This window comes from Psittacula echo, assembly GCF_963264785.1.
Source record: "Psittacula echo genome assembly, chromosome: 2".
Classification (NCBI taxonomy): Eukaryota; Metazoa; Chordata; class Aves; order Psittaciformes; family Psittacidae; genus Psittacula; species Psittacula echo.
The window spans coordinates 62,196,097-62,215,548 of record NC_137737.1 but is presented as its reverse complement, the minus strand read 5'-3'; the positions used below and the strand labels follow the sequence as shown (position 1 = coordinate 62,215,548).

General features: G+C 35.9%; 1 protein-coding gene across 5 annotated transcripts in view; it reads left to right on the top strand.

Moving 5' to 3' along the window:
* ATP9B (ATPase phospholipid transporting 9B (putative)) overlaps window positions 1–19,452 on the top strand; it is a 165,419-nt gene that overhangs the window by 145,048 nt on the left and 919 nt on the right. Inside the window, exons 16-29 of one of the 5 annotated variants that reach the window (XM_080610364.1) lie at window positions 984–1,145; window positions 2,574–2,666; window positions 3,821–3,904; window positions 4,009–4,179; window positions 6,405–6,503; window positions 9,052–9,141; window positions 9,590–9,734; window positions 10,062–10,126; window positions 10,574–10,729; window positions 10,883–10,947; window positions 12,136–12,244; window positions 15,452–15,509; window positions 16,196–16,399; window positions 18,798–18,830. In XM_080610364.1, the coding sequence (XP_080466490.1) occupies window positions 984–1,145; window positions 2,574–2,666; window positions 3,821–3,904; window positions 4,009–4,179; window positions 6,405–6,503; window positions 9,052–9,141; window positions 9,590–9,734; window positions 10,062–10,126; window positions 10,574–10,729; window positions 10,883–10,947; window positions 12,136–12,244; window positions 15,452–15,509; window positions 16,196–16,399; window positions 18,798–18,830 (1,534 nt within the window). Of the gene's footprint in view, window positions 1–983; window positions 1,146–2,573; window positions 2,667–3,820; window positions 3,905–4,008; window positions 4,180–6,404; window positions 6,504–9,051; window positions 9,142–9,589; window positions 9,735–10,061; window positions 10,127–10,573; window positions 10,730–10,882; window positions 10,948–12,135; window positions 12,245–15,451; window positions 15,510–16,195; window positions 16,400–17,417; window positions 17,572–18,797; window positions 18,831–19,452 lie in introns of those variants that run through there. The other 4 variants (XM_080610366.1, XM_080610367.1, XM_080610365.1 and 1 more) reach the window with 4 other exon arrangements.

Sequence of the window (19,452 nt, the reverse complement as noted above, 5' to 3'; positions counted from 1 at the left end):
TCAGAAAATTTCCATTCAGATACGGAATATGGCTTGTATATGAACTAACATTAAAGCAGTTTTTCTAAAATACTGATTTTTTAAGGGAATAAACTACACAATAGTGGTGATAGAAAAATACCTTGTGTGTTATTTAAAGCATAGAAGAAAGTAGAAGCTGGAGATCATGAACTTTAGAGCAGCAATGTTAAAAAAAAAATAGGCAAATCTCTAATGCATGCAATTAAGATGCCATGTAGTGATAGCTAATGGTGATTTTTGTATTCTGCAGCATTTCTGGGTTTGTAAAAAGGACTTTTGCAAGTGTTTGTGGGATGCGGTATTGGAAGCTTGGTTTCCATCTCATTTGATATGCCCAGAACTTCAACAATTATATTATTTTTTGAAACATAAGTAATAAAATTATGAAAGTGATCAAAGTAAACTAAAAATAAGATCCTTTTCTTATTTATATGCTTCATATTACAGTGTCCCAACAGCCATGTAATTGTAGATCTAATAAAATGTTTTATATGGGAATATTCCCAAAATCTTTTACTAACATAGCAGTCTCATTGTACAGAAACTGTACAATTGATTTTGCATAATTTCTACTGAATGATGTCCTTTTTTATTTTGGTGAATATCTATTTGGTTTTCTTATTAGAACTGTTATTTCTGAGCAGTATAGTCTAAATAAGTAATTTGCAGGAATAAGTTCAAATAAGGTTTTCTGTTCTTCGTAAGAATTTTTGTAAGCTTTCTGAAGGAAAGTGCTTAGCTGATGCATTAAGATTTTTTTCTCAGACTACTGCTATTCACTCTTTTTTTTCTCTAGATTCTTGGAAGAGTTTAGACTTTTACCCTAGCAACAGTTGTTTGGCTTTAGCCTGATTTATAGAACAGTATAATAGACCTTCTGAAACATGACCTATAATAGACACTGAAACATTTCTCTCTTGTTCTCTTGTTTGGTTTTGTTTTTTCTTTTCCCCTTCCTTTAGGTAGCACTGGTGCAGTGGACAGAGAGTGTGGGTCTCACTTTGGTTAACAGGGATTTGACCTCAATGCAGCTGAAGACCCCTGGTGGACACATTCTGACATACTATATTCTGCAGATCTTCCCCTTCACTTCTGAGAGCAAGCGCATGGGGATCATAGTTAGGGTAATTGTGGGGGTCTTCTGGGTGTTCGTTTTTATTTCTCAAAAAATGTTTTTACTGAATGTTTGCTTTCATGAAATTTAATAGAAAGTTAATACTTAGGAGAACGCATTTCACAGGATTTTCAAATGAGAAGTGTACCTTTCGTATGGGTACACATGAAATACTAGGCAAGTAATTGTAGAAAAATCAGGCTAATGTCATGTTGCAGAGATTCTTTTTCATGAGAACATGTTAATTTCACTGCTTTATGCTTAGCCTCTAATTCTGCATGTTGCCTTTAGCCTTTGTTTTTCTTTTTCAATTTGTTTCTTTCATACAAAATATGTTGCTTCTTCAAGAAATAAATTAATGGCTGAAATTTCTTACAGTAATAGTTAGCATTTTTCTATACTGCTAGTGCTGCTGCTTTTCCAGACCCAGTGTTGATACCTTGAACTGTCATGGACGCACAGCACAACCCCAGGGTCTTAAGATTTAGGAAATATGTACTTAGTTGTCTCCTAGATGTCCAGTTGGAAGCATAGTAACAATCATTAAATCCCCAGATGAAAGGAAGACACAACACCATGCTGAAAGTAAGGTTTAAACCTCTATGAATGTTAAGCCATCCACACTACATACTTCTACATTCTCCCTACCTAACATCTGAGAATGTAGCAGAAGAGCTTCAGACAGCATTGTTAGATGGTTAGTGCGGTGCCAAGTCCCACTTAAACAGGTGTCAAATTCATCCCATTTTTTATTTGCCAATGATGACAAGCCAGGCATGCCATCAGCCTTAGGCAAGTATGTTTCAGGTCTGGAGAGACCTTGGCAAGTCTGTATTTCTTTAGGTGATGTTGGCGCTAAGAGATTGTCTTAACAGTGACATGCTCATAGATACTTTAAGAAGCTTGCAGATCAGACTAATCCATTCCTTCAGTGACAAACTATACCTCATATATATTTCTGATTTCTGTTATATTTGCCTGCATGTAAATTCTCTGAATGTACCATGAGTGTTTCATCATTAAAACATCTGTAACAGGCATTTGCACTAAATTATTTGTAAATTTTTAATTACTTAGGTATTTCAAAGATACAGGGTAACCTTTCTGTTGTGAGTAGTTATAGGGCTCAAAACAGTGATATTCTAAAATTCAGACTGGCAGTTTAGGTATGCTGAGAATCTGTTAGTCACACTGACATCACTTAGAACCAATCCTCTTATATGAGAAAGTGGGGAATATGCATTTCAATGAAATCAGAAATGTCACTGGAAGTAGTAACATCAGGTAATAAAACTTATCCACCTCTTGGCAAGGTACTACTTCTTTTATAAATCATCCATTGACTACTTCAAAAGACAATTATGTTATTGGTAGGTAATTATTTTGACTGTATAAGCAGGTGGGGTTTTTCCATTCTATTTCTCTTGTAAAATTCTAGGATGAATCATCAGGAGAAATTACATTTTACATGAAGGGTGCAGATGTTGCAATGTCCACTATTGTACAGTACAACGATTGGTTAGAAGAAGAGGTAAGAAACAAAATTAAAATTTATAAGAATTAAGATTCTGTAAAAACTAAAAATTTAAAGCCAAAAGATCAGGAATTACTGGATTAGGTTTAGAAGAGAACCTGAGCCAGTGCAGTAGTGGGTTTTGAAGTTGTTACATATATCCTGAATGGATTTTAAGTAATTAGAATTATTTCCAAATCTTAAATAACCCACTGGAAAAGCAGAGCTGGGAGTCACAGCAGAGCACGTTCCTACTTAAAACAAGGAAAGTTGTTTTTCATTGACTGACCTTTCACATAAAACCTAATTACTTCTGAGAAGTGTTCTGCCATAAACCTGTTCATCCTGAAGTGCCCTTGTTTTATCAAATTCTACAGTGAGGTATGATTATGAAATATGAAGTACAATAAGGTTTGCAGCCAAATTGAAATAGGGTTTTTTGCCAAATTTATTAAGCTTAACATAAAATAGCTAGTGACTGAATTTCAAAGCTGATTGATATTTTTTTACTGTGTGGCTCTAGGAGGTACCAGCAGTCATCTTATTTTGACCCTACATACAGACAATATGTTAATACAATGATTACACCATGTATGTTCATAATGGTATTGGCAATATGAATCAATATCTGCTGCAGGGCAGTTTGATTTATTCAGGGACACGAATAAATTAAACTCCCTTGAGACCTAGCAAAATGTCATAAAAATTACTTTTGGTGATAATGATGCACAATTAATTGTAAAATACTTGTTTAATTTATTTAGCTTTATGAGGTCAAATCGATAAGTGTTTTGCACTGGACAGCCTTGTTTTTCATTAAGACATGCTATTTCATGATTATTTTTTAATGTCTAGATATCTTTCGCATAAGAGGTATGTTCAGTGGAAAAAAAAAATGTAGCTTTATTACATGCCTCAAAAGTAGCTTTTATTTCTTTTAAAGCTTCAGCCCAGAATAGAGTTTCTTTAAGCTAGAAATCGGCTTAAAGAATGTAGATTGGCTTACCAGTCATTTGGGAGACCTGAAGTATAATTGCTTTTTATACTGTTTGTGTCTTCTCCAGCATAATCTGAGTCTAAAAAGTTATGGTACAGATAACCCCAGTTAGCATATAAAACATGTACATATGGTTGAATATTTGCATAACTGTTCTGTGGTTTGTTCCACTCAGTGTGGTAATATGGCACGAGAAGGACTGCGTACACTGGTTGTTGCCAAAAAATCACTGACTGAAGAACAATATCAAGATTTTGAGGTATGAAGGGACAGAGTGATCTTCTTCTTCACCATATTTAGTTACTTTAAGGGGAGCATTCCCGTAGAGCAAACTCTTAAGTGATTTTGTGTTTGTACAAACAGAGTCGATACAACCAAGCAAAGTTAAGCATACATGATAGAAATCTGAAGGTTGCTGCTGTTGTAGAGAGTTTGGAGCGAGAAATGGAGCTGCTGTGTCTCACCGGAGTAGAAGATCAGCTGCAAGCAGATGTTAGACCAACTTTAGAGATGCTAAGAAATGCTGGAATAAAGGTACTAAACACATACTGCTGACATAACAGGTCATCATTTAGTAACTTTTTTTTAGCAAGACATGAATTACACTTGTCTATATTCAGGTTCATTCAAAGTAATGAGTATCATAGAATCACCAAACAGTTTGAGTCAGAGGTGACCTTTAAAGCCCATCTAGTTCCACCCCCTGACATGGGCAGGGACATCTCCCAGTAGATCAGGTTGCTCAAAGCCCTGTCCAGCCTAGCCTTAAAGTTCCAGGGATGGGGCATCCACAGCTTCTCTGGCAAATTGTTCCAATGTCTCACCATCCTTAGAGTAAAGAATTTCTCTGTTGAGGATTTATGGGTTAGAATTATTGGGCAGACCAGTATGGACAACATTATGGTGAATGTCTGCTACAGGTGGCCTGATCAAGAAGTAGTAGAAGAGGCCTTCTGGAAGAAGCCTCACACTTGCGCATGCTAGTGCTTGTGCTGAACTTTAACCACCCCAGTATCTGCTGGAAGAGCAACACAAGAGAGCACAAGCAAACCAGAATTTTGGAGTTCAATGACAATAATCTCCTGATACAGGAGCTGACAAGGGGAGATGCTCTGCTAGTCCTCATACTAACAAACAAGGAGGAATTGGTCAAGGATTCAAAAGTTGTTTGAGGGGACGGCCTGGGCCACCCAGAGTAGTTACAAGAGGGTCAAGTTCAGCAGGCTCGGGAGGATCTTACTAGTGTCTATAAATACCTGAAGGAAGGCTGCAGAGCTGCCAGGCTGTTTTCAGTGGTGCACAGTGAAAGCACAAGAGGCAGTGGATGGAAACCTTAATGAACATTTTTTTACTGTGAGTCTGTTCAAACATTGGAGCAGGTCTCCCAGAAAGTTTGTGGAGTCTCCATCCTTGGGAAGTGTTCAGAACTGATTCAGCATGGTACTGAGCAGCTTGCTGTAGTCAACCCTGTTTTGACCAGGGGAGTTGGACTGAATAATCTCCAGAGGCCCCTTCTCATGTCTACTATATTGTTATTCTGTTTTTAATTAATCCCTGTTCCCCAAAGGCTTTCAGATGAATTAGCTTGTAATGCAGTGGTGTGCACAATTAGAAAAATATATGTATGGATTCAAGCCTTATGATTACATCAGATTTCTTGTAGTAGAGTGAGACTAGTGCAAAGTACTTAATATGTACTTCATGTACAGTATTTTCTTGATTGCTCTTGATATTTCTTCTGTATGTGGTCACTTCTGACTGTTAAGTACATCCTGCTAAAAATAGGTATAGAGCACTGTGACAATTTTTAGGTTGTTGTTTTGGTTTGGGATTTTTAATGATTAGTTCTAGGATTTCAAAGCATTAGAACTGTTCTGATTTTAATTACAGTTAAGATTATAGGAGGCTGGAAACATGGTAGTAGCTGTTGCTAGGTCATAAAATAATGCATTACTCATTTACTGATGAGAAAATATGAATCTTGTCCATTCATTGACCCATACGGACACTAATGAAGATCTTGCCTGAGATGCACGGGTAAAAGGGGAGACAGAGGCTTACAGTGTAATAAAATTGTGACTGTAGACTTAGTAACTATCCAGTAATAACTTCTGCAGGTAAAGTAATTTTTCCTATGTGGTGTATTCAGTTTGGTCTAGGGGTCATGGTATTTCATCAGATGTCCTTCAACTTTCTTGGTGTTAAGGGGCTGAGGGGAGAGAGTGCCATCTCACTTCAAGAACAGATGGATCATCAACCTTATTCTTTCATCCTTCCATCCCAGTTTTGCATGGTCAGTGGGCAGGATCTCTTTGGAGTGCTGGGGATGTAGCTCTTCCTCTAGGATATGCTGTCTCATTGCTTGGCTGCTGCTTTCTGATAGATTCTCACTAGGGTCACAGGGTGTTGTGTTGCATCAATTTGCTAACATACGTCTTTCTCTTGTAGTAGTGTGCATCCTCTTTTGACCAAGGTAGTGTCAGGGCCTTAGGGAGGGGAAAGGCTTTTATGCTCTCCCTGCTTTTCAGCTATGCCAGTGTGTTTCTCCACAGTTTCACCTTGTCTTCATCTAAACTGAGACATTGGTCTTTGTGAGAAGGGTAGGGGAATGGAACTGCCTTGAGTGCATTATTGCAGTAAAAACTGCTATTAATCTAATCCCAAAAGGTACCAGAAAAAGGTTGGAGATAGATGTCATTTAGATTTGGAGAACAGATGCATTAATATCCAGTAGAGTAAACTTTAACATTATTTTGCAGATATGGATGTTAACAGGAGATAAACTGGAGACAGCAACTTGCATTGCAAAAAGTTCTCACTTAGTGTCTAGGACTCAAGATATTCACATTTTCAGACCCGTAAGTATAGTTCCAATGTTTTTGTTGGTTCATCAAAGGACAGCTAATAGCAATGTTGCTTTATTTGATTAGGAGTTGGCTGCTTGTTGAAAATTGATGGGTTATTGTACTGAGTGTCATAATAATGGTCAAGACAGTAGTACTTAGGTTGTTATTTAAGGATGTAGATTACAAAGCATCGCTTCTAGAGTGCTTGTGTCTAAATATGCCGATATGCTACAGAAACATTTGTAGCCTTGTTTGAGTGACTCAGGTTCATCATACATTTTATAATCTTCACTTAGAAAATGGACATAGTAAGGTACCTCCGCATAATGATGGAGAGGGGGTCTGTGTGGGGTGCTGAGCCAGTAGGAAAGAGTGTCCAGGAATTTAGACTATGTGAATGGGGTTTTTGCTTGTTTGAGAATTTTCATTAATAGAACACTTTAGACTCAGGCAGAATTAATCCTGAATTCAACTGGGGTGCCAACATCCTCTCTACATATATAGTTGAAATCAGTATGAAAAAATTTGATTTTTTTTTTTCAGTATGATTATATATATTTGCATTATTTTTAACAGACCGTTCAAGACAGTTGTTAGGAAGGTAAACTGAATATCTTTTTCTGTACATTTTGGTTATAGTTGCGTTGCATCAACTTTATTGATGCCAAACAAAAATAAATTTTCCAGACTTTGATTGATGCCATGTGATCAGACATAATATGCCTGTGTTTGTTCTAAATGAACCACTTGCACCTACAGAAATAATTATATGAATATAATTTACATGTAAATGTAGTTTCTTCTGAAGCATCAGAATGGCAAATTGGGCCCTGCAGACTACTATTTGCAATTAAATTATTAATGCTTCTGATAAAACTTCAGATCAATTTTTGTTGACCTTTCCATGTTGTAACACCACAAATTAAGTCTTCCTGAACAAAATCTATTTAGTTGAGTCAGATTTTTATTTTCATTACCTTGACTGGTAATAAGAGATCAGCATAAAACTGTGATAACTTAGAAAGTTCTAAATTAATTAGAAAATGGATTTATAAAGAATTATTTGTGTGGCTGCATTTGTTGCAAAGAAATAACTACTACATTAACATAAGAAAATACCAAACACTAAAACTTTTATTTTAGTTATAAATTAACAAATCAAAAATTATGTACTGTTTTGGCTTCCCTTAAAAAAAAAAAAAAAGGGGCATTTTTTTTAACACTTTTCCTTTTTATCCTTAGAAGTCTCAGCTTCTTAATTTTGTAATAAAATTAACTGATACATTGTTCTAGAGATATTTGCAAATTAAAAAAGAAAATACCTCTGTTAGGTGAAAGGTAGAACAGAGAGGGCAATTACTGCTCCTCAGTGTGCACCAAGTGCTGACGTCTTTTAATTTCTGTAATGCAAAAATTTTATAATGGGTCACTGAAATCCATGGTTCCTTACAGTTGGCAGAGAAAGAGCTTTCTCTCGACATGTTTAATTGTGAGAAAGGAGAAAAATAATCTGAATTGGGGCACGTGTATGAGGGGTTTTGTTTTCAGGTGCTTTTTAATGTAACTCAAATTTTATGTGTAATAAAGCCCATTTGGAGGGAGAAAGGTCTTTGGACTGTGTCTGATTCTCAGTAGTAGTGGGCCAAAGGCAGAACTTCATGTTCAGTGTAATTAAGACTCATCTATTTTAAAAGCTATTTCATCAAACAGCTGACATAGCAAAAATGAGAAGTGTAATCAGCATTTGTGTTTTATTCTGTGCTTGCAATTTTGTCTTCCACGATAGCTCTAAAATACATTGATCTTTTATTGGAAAGAAAACCAAAACTGCAGTCTCCTCAAAATCTGCTCATAATTTACATTTTTCATGTTCTGTGTATTCTAGCTCAAAACGTTCCAAAATCTATTTGGTAATCTTTGATCATTTTTGCATTTCACAGCTGGGACTTTCTGAAACAATAATTAAGTAAATTAAAAAAGACAACTATAAATTTATGATGTAGTTCTTTTGTATTATGCCAGTTGATCCTGCTTGCATACTCATGCAAGATCCAAAAGGATTAGTGGTAGTGAGCATTTTTATGTGCCTTTTGAAATCTGTGCTTACTTATCCAAACTGAAGGAACTGTGAACATGAACATTTTGCATTATTCTAAGAACTTATTTTACTGGTTAATAAATGTTTTGGGGCTTGTTTGGTTTCTGTTTGTGTTTGGTTGGGTTTTTTTGCCTGTTTTTTTTCTAGCTCTGCCAAGATGGAAGGACTCAGGTCAGCTTGAACTTACAATATTTTAGTGTCATGAATTCATTAGTTTTTTAGCCCTGGTTTACTTTGGTGAGGAACCAGTTAAGCTGACTACATAGACTTTCCTTGTTTGAGGATTACTTTTCACTCCATAAGATCCAAGGCTTGTAGTCACATCCCATGGTTTACATGGGGATAAAAACACATGTTGAAGACCCAAAGCCTTCTGGGTATGAGTTCTCAAAACCTCATTTATTAGGCAGGATTTTTGAAAGAATATAACAAAATCTTTTAATTGAGTGCTTTTTATTGAAGGTTACCACTCGAGGAGAGGCTCACTTAGAACTAAATGCCTTTAGGAGGAAGCATGACTGTGCCTTGGTGATATCTGGGGACTCACTCGAGGTAAGAACTTGGTTTCTGTCAAATTATATTTATTTATATGCTTATGTTCGAAAAGCAAAGTATCGGTGCCTTCATGCTTTTAAACCTTTTTCCAGTATTTGCCTGTATTTAAGTTGTCCTTAGAGATACTTCTGTTTTTCACTGAGTTCTAAGTGGAGGATATATGTTCTAAATGGGAAAATGCTACTGGTTCTCTGGTCTCCTGTATGGTAACAGAATGTAATTTATATGCAGCATGCTGTTACCTCTTCTCTTAACCCCAAAGCATGTTGGATGTCACTTTAAAGTAATAAAGCTATAGTAAGGATAACATGGGTTTTTTTCTCCCAAATGGATGTTGTGCAAGCAAAACTTCATAAAAGAAGAATTCTTTATACTGTGTTTCTGTGTTAGATCACATACTGTGATTTTTAATCATAAATAAATGTGAATGTATCTTTCTATTTAGGTTTGTCTGAAGTATTATGAGCATGAATTTGTAGAGCTGGCTTGTCAGTGTCCTGCTGTAGTATGCTGCCGATGTTCCCCCACGCAAAAAGCTCATATTGTGAAACTGTTACAGCACCACACTGGAAAACGCACATGTGCAATAGGTAACTGGTGGCACAATCTTCATTTGCAGTAGCTAGAGTCTGTCATAAACTTAAGCAGTAGATGGCACTGTTGAGAAGTAGTTGAAACAAAACCAAAGAGAAATTTCTTGTATCAACAGCCAGGTATTATGTAGCTGTAACAGAAAATGCCATTCCGTAAGAAAGATATGGTTATCTTTATTCATCAGAAACAAGTCTTGATTGCTAAAGTAATTATAATCCATAGATTAACTGTAAGAATTGAAAGGTATATGAGGTTTCTAAAACACTGTAAGGCCAGGAGAGTAAAACCTTTGAAGAGCTGAATATTGCAGTGACATTTTTCAGGTGATGGAGGAAATGATGTCAGCATGATCCAAGCAGCAGACTGTGGAATTGGAATTGAAGGCAAGGTAATGTTAACAGTTCCATTGTCAAATATGTGCCACATAGTAACATAGGATTAGAAGCTTTATTCTTGAACAGTAGTGAATTGATAATTTCTAATTAAACTATGCTGTAAGATGATAAAAATGCTTAGTCTTTGAACTAATACCTTCCTTGCTTATATGTCCTGTGCTTTATCTTCTTAAATACAAAAAGCAAGAAAAGCAGAAAGCGCCATAGGTATTTCTGTGTAACATTTACCTGAAAGAAGCAGGATAGAAGCTTAAACTTACTTGTTGCAGCGACTGCATCTTAGAATACACAAAAAAATGTCCTTTGTAGCTCATCGCAGAGTTGATTTTTGAATCAGGAGGAAACTTAACTTTTAAAGTTAATTATCACTTAGAATTTTGAAATCACAAACACATCTTTTACACTACGTTTCATATTTGGAATATATTTGTTTGTTCTAGGAGGGAAAACAAGCTTCCCTAGCAGCTGACTTTTCCATCACACAGTTTAAACACATAGGCAGGCTGCTGATGGTACATGGTCGAAACAGTTACAAAAGATCAGCAGCACTTGGTCAGTTTGTCATGCACCGAGGCCTTATTATCTCAACTATGCAGGTATTTAAAACTTTATTTTGTGAACAGTTAAAAACACTATGCCTGTCTTTGAAGTGTCACAAAATTTTAAGCAGTACTGTTATTACTTTTCTTTACCATAATGTTTTGTATATAGAATTATATAAAATATGTATAATTATCTGCTTTTTGCAGGCTGTATTTTCATCAGTCTTCTATTTTGCATCTGTTCCCTTGTACCAAGGATTCCTAATGGTAGGGTAAGTCAAAACCAACAGTTATGGTATCTGATAACCATATATAGCAAACTAACTTGTTAAATAACATCATGTAGTTGGTGTCTGCCGTATTTTTCATACATTTATCATTGGTACGCTACCAAACCTGGGCTGAATCTACAAAGAAAAGTCAAACTAAGTTGAATATGCCCTATATGGGAGGGGGAAAAAAGGCGCATTCTCACTTCTCTGTACAGAGAATAGCCATAGATGAAGGTACCATATGACGTTTCTCACACATGGACTGAAAACAACAGAAGTCTCCCAAAACAGTTTCACCTGTTACACAGGTTGCCGTATAAGCCTTAGTGAGAATCAGATTTTTCTGTTAAAAATGGAGCTGAAGCTACTGTGAAATTTTCTCTGAGAGTGCACTACCCAAATCTGCCACATAAATTTCCATTCGGGTGAATGTATGCAGAATCAGGAGCATCCTGGTCTTGTTGTGAAAGCTGTTTTAGTAATATGGTTCCCAAAGTCATACAGCTGAGGGATATGCATATATTTATGTCTGTCCTTGCTCTCTTCACCTTCTGCCGTAAGAGCTGCTTATATTGTTTGTAAACAATAACAATCTAAATCCATAGTAACTTAAGTCATAGATCAAGGTGTGATTGCACCAGACTTTTCAGAGGCAAGCAGTAGACCTCTTGAAAATGTTCGTAATTAGTTTCACTGAGTTCTAGGAAAGTAGTACTAAAGTATACATCTGACATGTGCATACTAAAATCCAAAGCCACTTACAGAGCTGTTAAGACTGTTGTTTATCCACCTACTTTTAACATGATGTCTGGAATAGAGTTCGGGGGGGGGTTTTCTTCAGTTTTCATGCCATTGTCTGTGGATTAATTTAAGCTTCAGGTCTTTGAACTAGTTGTCCAAAGTGCAAGTGCACAGTGAGAGTGGTAGCAGATGATAAGCTTGATACAGAAGAAAGAAATGTATTTGCTGGTTTTGAATGTATAAAAGCTCTGTAACTTCTCATAACTGACAGCTCTCAGCAGCACAAGAGCAGGTTGCATGTGTAAAGCTGTTTTAGTAAGCTGCTTGAATACTGGGTAGAAGAACCCGTCTAATTCCACTTACATAAAAGTAATAATTGAACTCAGTAGATCAGTTTAAAATCATATCATACAAAAGTGTCAATATGTGTTCTTTCCTTTCACCTAGATATGCAACCATATATACTATGTTTCCAGTCTTCTCTCTAGTATTGGATCAGGATGTGAAGCCAGAAATGGCATTGCTATATCCAGAACTTTATAAGGATCTTACAAAGGTATGAATGTCCTTAGTGCTCAGATTATGAACAAAAACAAATGCTGAAATCGCAGTTGTGCAAAACTGGGAATTCTTACAATCATTTCCTTAAGGTATTCCATGCAAGATGGATGCGCAACTAATGTAATGCAGATTTTTGTACTATGAAAGTTAGCTATGGTACCAGCCATTCCATTTAGTTTAATTAATACATTTGTTAAGTCACCAATGGTTGGACTGAAATAAATCAAGCATGAAGGTGTGTTGATGTAAAAGTTCCTTTCAGTCTGGCTGCAGGATCTCTGATCTGGAGTTATTTATGCTTACTTTTTCACAGCTCCTTTTTTCCTTTTTAATTGGTAGATTAATTTATATATTTTTTTTTTCCCATAACCCCTAGAAATTACTACTGACCTTTCCAAAAGCTGACTTACTTTAAATAACAGATATTGGTAACTGATATATCTTAACTGAGTCATCTGTAGATATTGCTTTCTGCACATATGTACAAACAATGAAAATGTGTAATTACTTCACCTACAAAAGTGATACAAATATCAAGATTTTGTTTTTGTACGTTTTTTGAGAAGTGCTTCTGCTCCATTTTAAACTGTCAGCTAGAAAAATTACAATCCAAGGCACAAGCAGACAGTCTTTTTAGGGATAGTAGATTCTTTGAAGATGTGCCTAAAAGTTCAAAAGAAGACTGTAGCTGGGGAGGGTCTGAACTTTGTAGATCCTGTGTCTTTTTGAATGTACTAAATTAGCTATCAGCTATGTTAGTCTGGGAAAGTTTTTTCTCATCTGTTGGAGATACCGATCCTCTCTGCTTCAGAATCTGTAAGGTTTGTTTTTGAGATTTCAGCCTATGATTAATCTGAAAAAAACATTGCCATACACCTGCTAAAGGCAGTTGTAAGCTTGACTGTGGAAACCTAAGCCTGTACGTAGAAACTGCTCAGGATGGGTAGATGACTATAGGCTTAAATGTCACGCTTAAATGACAATTCTTGGAGATTGTAGAATGGTTTGGGTTGGAAGAAACTTTAAAGATCATCCATTTCCAACCCCCCTGTCACAGGTAGGGACACCTTCCACTAGACCAGGTTGCTGAAAGTCCCATTCAGCCTGGCCTTGAACACTGCCAGGGATGGGGCAACCACAGCTTCTCTGGATAACCTGCTCTAGTACCTCACCACCCACATAATGGAGAACTTCCTAATCTCTGATCTAAACCTCCCGTCTTTCAGTTTAAAGCCATTACGTCTTGTCCTGTCACTACATGCCCTTGTAAAAAGTCCCCCTCCCGATTTCTTTTAGGCTCCCTTTACATAGAGGAAGCTGCTCTAAGGTCTGCCCAAACTCTTCTCCAGACTGAGCAACCCCAACTCTTTCAGCCTGTTTTCATAGCAAATCCTGAATCATTGGCTTTCCCAGCTTACATTGCACCTCTGTGAATATTAAATAAGTAAAACCCAAATAATTCTTTTCAGAGGAAAAAAAAAAAAAGAGTGAATGTGGAGAAACTGGAGAGTACAGTTCAGTGCATTGTCTGGGGAAGATGATGATCACTAAATGATTATGGATGAGTAGTATAAAAAGTTATTTATGTGCTATATTTGACTTCACTATTACAAGGTAATCTTTTTATGACTGATTATTACAACAATTTATGATCACACTGCCTTAGTCAGCGTGACACTGAAGCCTACATATTTTTGTGCATCATTTTTCAAATTATGGACTCTAAATGCAAATCTCTACCAAATGTTATTCAGCTAGTGTTATTCAAACACATGCTGACGTGGACTATAATTGTATTCCTAGGAATTGGCTTCTTTTCTGGGATATGCTAGTGATGAAAATGCCTTTCAGATCTTTAAAAGAATAAGATACATTAGCACAAGTCATTGACACTCCAGTGCAAGAAGAGAAAATTAGCAAGGTTCAGAGAGACAGGTGTGGCCAAATACCCTGCAGGACACACTGATTCACTATTACTGTTACTGTGGCTCCTACAGAGTTATAGCTAGAAAAGCTGATGAAAATTTGAAAGTTAAGAGGGCTCCCTACTTTCATCTGGAAATTATTCAAAGCCTGTTGTGCAACATTCTGTAGAAGCTCAGGAGTGATTTTTCCCTTCCAGTTCCATAAAGATGAACCAAAACACTTACTTCACAAATGTCAGTAATTGGGAGCTATGGATGAAGGTGGAACCAGTGTCCAGTACTCAAAGGAAAATGAGTAGACATTCATGGGAAGAAAAAAAATAAAAAATGAAAATAAATAAATCTAATGTTTCTTCGTGCTTGTACAAGAATTTTTTCAGATATGTTCGGTCTGCCACCAACATTCTAGACTACATAAAGCATTATGAAAATGTCTTTAGCACCATGAGCTCTCTCCATCCAAGAATGTATTTTAGCCTCAACTGAAGTAATAGAGTTAACTCATCACTTTCTACAGCAGTGAACCACATTTATTTGTAAAGTGCTGATTCTTGTCTTTTCTGGGCTGATCAATTCTTTTGTGGCAAAATGGTTGCTTTGTTTGCCATTTTATCCTTTTAAATGTGTATCCTTTCAACTCGGTGGTTCTAACGTATTTCTTCAGCACCCTCACAGACTGCAAGTCATATGCACATGTACAGCATTTATTCTTTGATTTATGCATGTTTCAATCTATAACATTCACAATCACAAAAAGATTTAAAATGTAACTATTTCAGCAAGTAGCTTTTACTAAATAGTTACTTTCTGAAAACTTATAGTAGTTACATGTTTATGAATGCAAATAGTTTATCCAACATTTAGAATGACTAGTAACTACAGTCTTGTTTGAGGTTTAGGTTAGTAGGTACACAGTACTATCTTTCTTGAAGACCACATTTTGCAAAACAGACATAAAACTGTTTTAAATAAAAAATAAATTAATTTTACTGTAATTATCCCTCTGAAAACCAGCCAGAGCACTGCAAGCTGAAGTATCTTTGCTGTTTAAGGCCTTAACTGTCCTACCCCCAAATTTAGACTTTGTGTGATTTCTGTACAAGTTTGCAATGAAGAATCACAAAAACAAGTAGAAGCTTTTTAGCTTATGTTACTTCAAAGACTCCTTATTTTACTTGTAAAGTCTGTCTAATGATTAACTTTTAAAAATATATGAACTGAGTAGATTAATATTTTTTTAAGTTATGTCTAATTGGCCTCTCACTTGTTTCCTTTAGGGAAGATCTTTGTCATTTAAGACCTTCCTCATCTGGGTTTTAATCAGTATTTACCAAGGTAGGAGAGAGTCCTAATTTTACTGAACTGAGAATTTTTTGTCTGTTTTTGCCAATATTGTTCTTCACCTGCAGGTTGAATTCCCAAAGCTTAACATCTCATCAGCAGTTATATATATATTCCTTTCTGTTTATCTTGTAAATCAATATTCCTGTAGTGTGCCAAGCCTATTCAAAACACAGCACAGACTGGTATTTTTATTGATGCATATCGCCTAAAAAAATGACATGTTTTTAATTAAATGCTAACCCAGAAAAATTTTAATGAGTGCTTATCACATTGCATATATTTACACAGTAGTTTTCTTTCATGGAATGACAGAAGCACTGTTGAATAAATCTGAATTATATGATCAGTTAAAAGTAATTACACTTTCAACAATATCTCATTTATTTGTAGCACTTGACAAAATGAGGTTAATTAACAGTTTATCAGATATATTGCACCTAAAAGGTGTTTAATAGTTTTATTTCTTTACAGCTTTACTTTGGTTGTTTTGTTTCACATGCACCAAGTACAGTAAATGTCACTTCTGTTCTTTTAGAAAGATCAGTCTTGTTGCCTTATAAAAAATTACTGGGCAGGTTTTCATAATAAGCAAACAACTGTTCAGTGGGCAGCTGTAAAAACTGGTGCACTGAAATTTCATTGCACAGTGTATTGATAATTTTGTGTACCTTTCCTAGGCGGTATTCTGATGTATGGAGCCCTGCTGCTTTTTGAATCAGAATTTGTACATGTCGTTGCCATTTCCTTCACTGCCCTAATCTTGACTGAGCTCTTGATGGTTGCACTGACCATACGAACATGGCACTGGTTAATGGTGGTGGCTGAATTTCTCAGTCTTGGCTGCTATGTGGCCTCTCTTGCATTTCTAAATGAATACTTTGGTGAGTAATAGTGAAAGTATTTTAGCAAAGAATTGGTTTTTTTTGGGGGGGAGGGGTTCTCTCTTTTTTTTTTTCTTATCATTAAGAATAGGTGATGTTATGCTTTGTGAAAAAACAGCTTTCTCCATAAGAAATGAGTTGAAATCAGGCTTAATGTTGGGTTGTAATATTCTCTTTCCTCCTAGAATTTGACAATCTTTATTCCTGTTAGTTAGATTTATCTAAAGCTTACTCAAGCCACGCATGCTTCTTCCATCTTTGATCTGATCTTAAAATGGATATGATTTTCAAAAATCAAGATCTTTCACTGAGGTGGTGAATTATTTGATATGCCAGACCAAGTGGACCTCATTAGATCTAATCCACAAGCTTAAAAGAGTTGAAGTATTGCTAGCTTGTGAGGCAGAAGCCTGTTGGGGTAGACACTTCATTTAAGAATCGTTGTTTCATAATTACATTAAGCTAATGTTAAGCTGGCTTTGCTTTAAATTGCTGTACGCCATACTGTGTCTTAAGGTTGTGATTGTTCATAGGTCACAAAATGAAAGAATACTTTTTAACTGCAGAACTTTAACAGTCAAGAATCTGAGCATCAAAATAATACATATGTATTTTTATATCAAATTATCCTTCAGCAAAAACAACTATCTCAATGCGATTTTAAAAATTTAACTTTTAGAGAAATACATATAATGATTTTGGTTACACCTCACAAGAATCCAGCTCCTTCTCTTTGTGTTTTCCAGGAGCAGATGGCTTAGGAGGTACCCTTCATCAGTTATCACTTCTCATAGCAGAATTAAACTTTGTGTAGTAATTTCTAGGAGTCTCATAGTTCTGCTTTTACTCTCTCATGTCCCAGGTGTTCAACACTAGGGTAGTGTATCTATATATTTTTAATCAGTAAATGCTTCACTGGCATCCCAGTGTTCTGTTACTTCCCAAATTTCTCGAGAGTCAAGTTTTAATGAAGAAACAACCCTGCTGGGCTTGGTACTTGTATTGTACATTATTTCAGGTTTGCCAGAGTACAGTCATCTTTTCTCTGACACCTATGCACAGACTCTTTAAGTAGAAATTACTGGGTTGATTCCTCAATGTCCACAGCCAGATTACAAATGAAAGGAGCAAGCAAGAACAGATGCAGGTACTGGCTCTTTGGTCCAAACTTCAGGAACTTTATAAGACGGAACTTGCTGCTTTATCTTTACAAGTCTTTAGTATTGGTGACAGCCGAACCTTCCATCCTTTGTAGGTGTTGTTCAGTGAGCAACACTGTTCGGTTATGTTCATAAATGTGTAAAAACTACAGGGACTTTGTTTCTTGCAGATTTTTCTGTAAAGGGGAATGCTTTATTGTCCTCATGTATTTGCTGGACAAGTCCAAACAGCTGAGTATAAATGGTTGCATGGCTTCTTTGCAGCCTAGGGACTTAACTTCTGTATTTTTCATCATAAAGGGTACTGAAAAGGGTGCCATTTCGTGGGCTTTTACAAAGATGTATTTTACTCTGTGATATTCAGCAGTTAATCTGAGGAAATGCATTTCAGCTAGTCTCACTGTTAATGCTTTACTCTTATCTGTCATATTACAGCTGGAGGAGAGAACCTTTTTTTTGTGCATGTAATGTTGTATAACCTTAAGTGATATTTTACAGTTCAAGGTATAGCACAACTTCGTGCATCAGGGAAAACAATCCAGTCCAATAGTGCTTGACTTCGTCAGCAAATAAACTGTTTCTTTCAGTGATGTTACTTATAAGCATCATCTCCTCCCAAAGAAATTATGCCATGACAGGGCACTCAAATTAGAATTACAAAAATATTTGATACTGCTCTACAGTTCTGACTCATGGAAGTAAATCAGTTTTCAGGTTTCTGAGTTAATTGCACGCAATCACCTTATTAGGCATGTCTCTGTGGTATGTTATATAGGCTTTTAGTATGTCTAAGCAGGCTTAGGTAACAAGTTTATACGTTGAAATCTAATATACAAAGTATTTTTAATGAGTAAAGTTGGAGCAGTAAAACATTACTGCATTTTCTGAAGTGAATTTTAATTTGCATTAAACCAGTTCTGATCAAGTTGTTTACACAGTAAATTACACCTTGAAGTCAAATGCAAGAAAACTTCTTACCTACTTAGACTCTTAAAACATGACCAAATTGAAAACCTCTATGTTTTCAAAATGTTTGGCGTAATTGCTGTTTAAAATGGTCTGGTTGTGATGTGAAACGCAATAATATTCTACTTAATGCTACTAACATCTTCTCAATTTCCATTTTGTGTAGCTAACCTGTTTGTTTTGTTGTTTTGTCAGTTTTTTTCTCTTCACATAACTTTTGTATCTTCTGTAAATCTGTCCTTTAATTTTCATTCTCCCTCTTTGTGAAACAGGTATAGGCAGAGTGTCTTTTGGAGCTTTCTTAGGTAGGTGAAGTTTGACTTGAAGTCTTTAAAAAGAGTAGTAAATTATTTAATCTACACGTTTGTAAATAATGGAAAAAGAAAAAAAAGAAGAAAAAAAAACCCAACCCAAAAAACCAACAAAACCCACACCAGTTTTTCAGGTTACCTGGGTTCTGAGATCTTTCCCTGAGAATTATGACCTGACCTGACCAAATACTGTCAAAGAAGAGTGTCACCATTCTTGTTAATGTCTGTCACAGAAAAAATAGCTTTTCAATGTGGCCTCTAGCATTATCACTACATTGTTTTACCCTTAAATTTTGAGGCTCTGGTTTAATCTCTAAGGCTTTAAGAATCATTTGGTCTAGTTGTGACAGATTCAGAGAAAAACAGTCTGAATATGGAATAAAGGATCCAAAATGGTAGCAGAATTTCTGGTTGGGAACTTGTATTATAGTAGGTAAAATCATTCTTACTAGTAGAAAAGTAAGTTGACTTAACTTTTTATTACAAGAAAGTCTTGCTTTTAAACTGAGATTCTGTTTCCTCTAACATTATTTTGTGCTACAAAACAGCGTAAGAACCACAAAGGAACTCTGAAGTTCCTGTCTAAAGAAAATAGTTGGCAAAAACAAAATGTTGA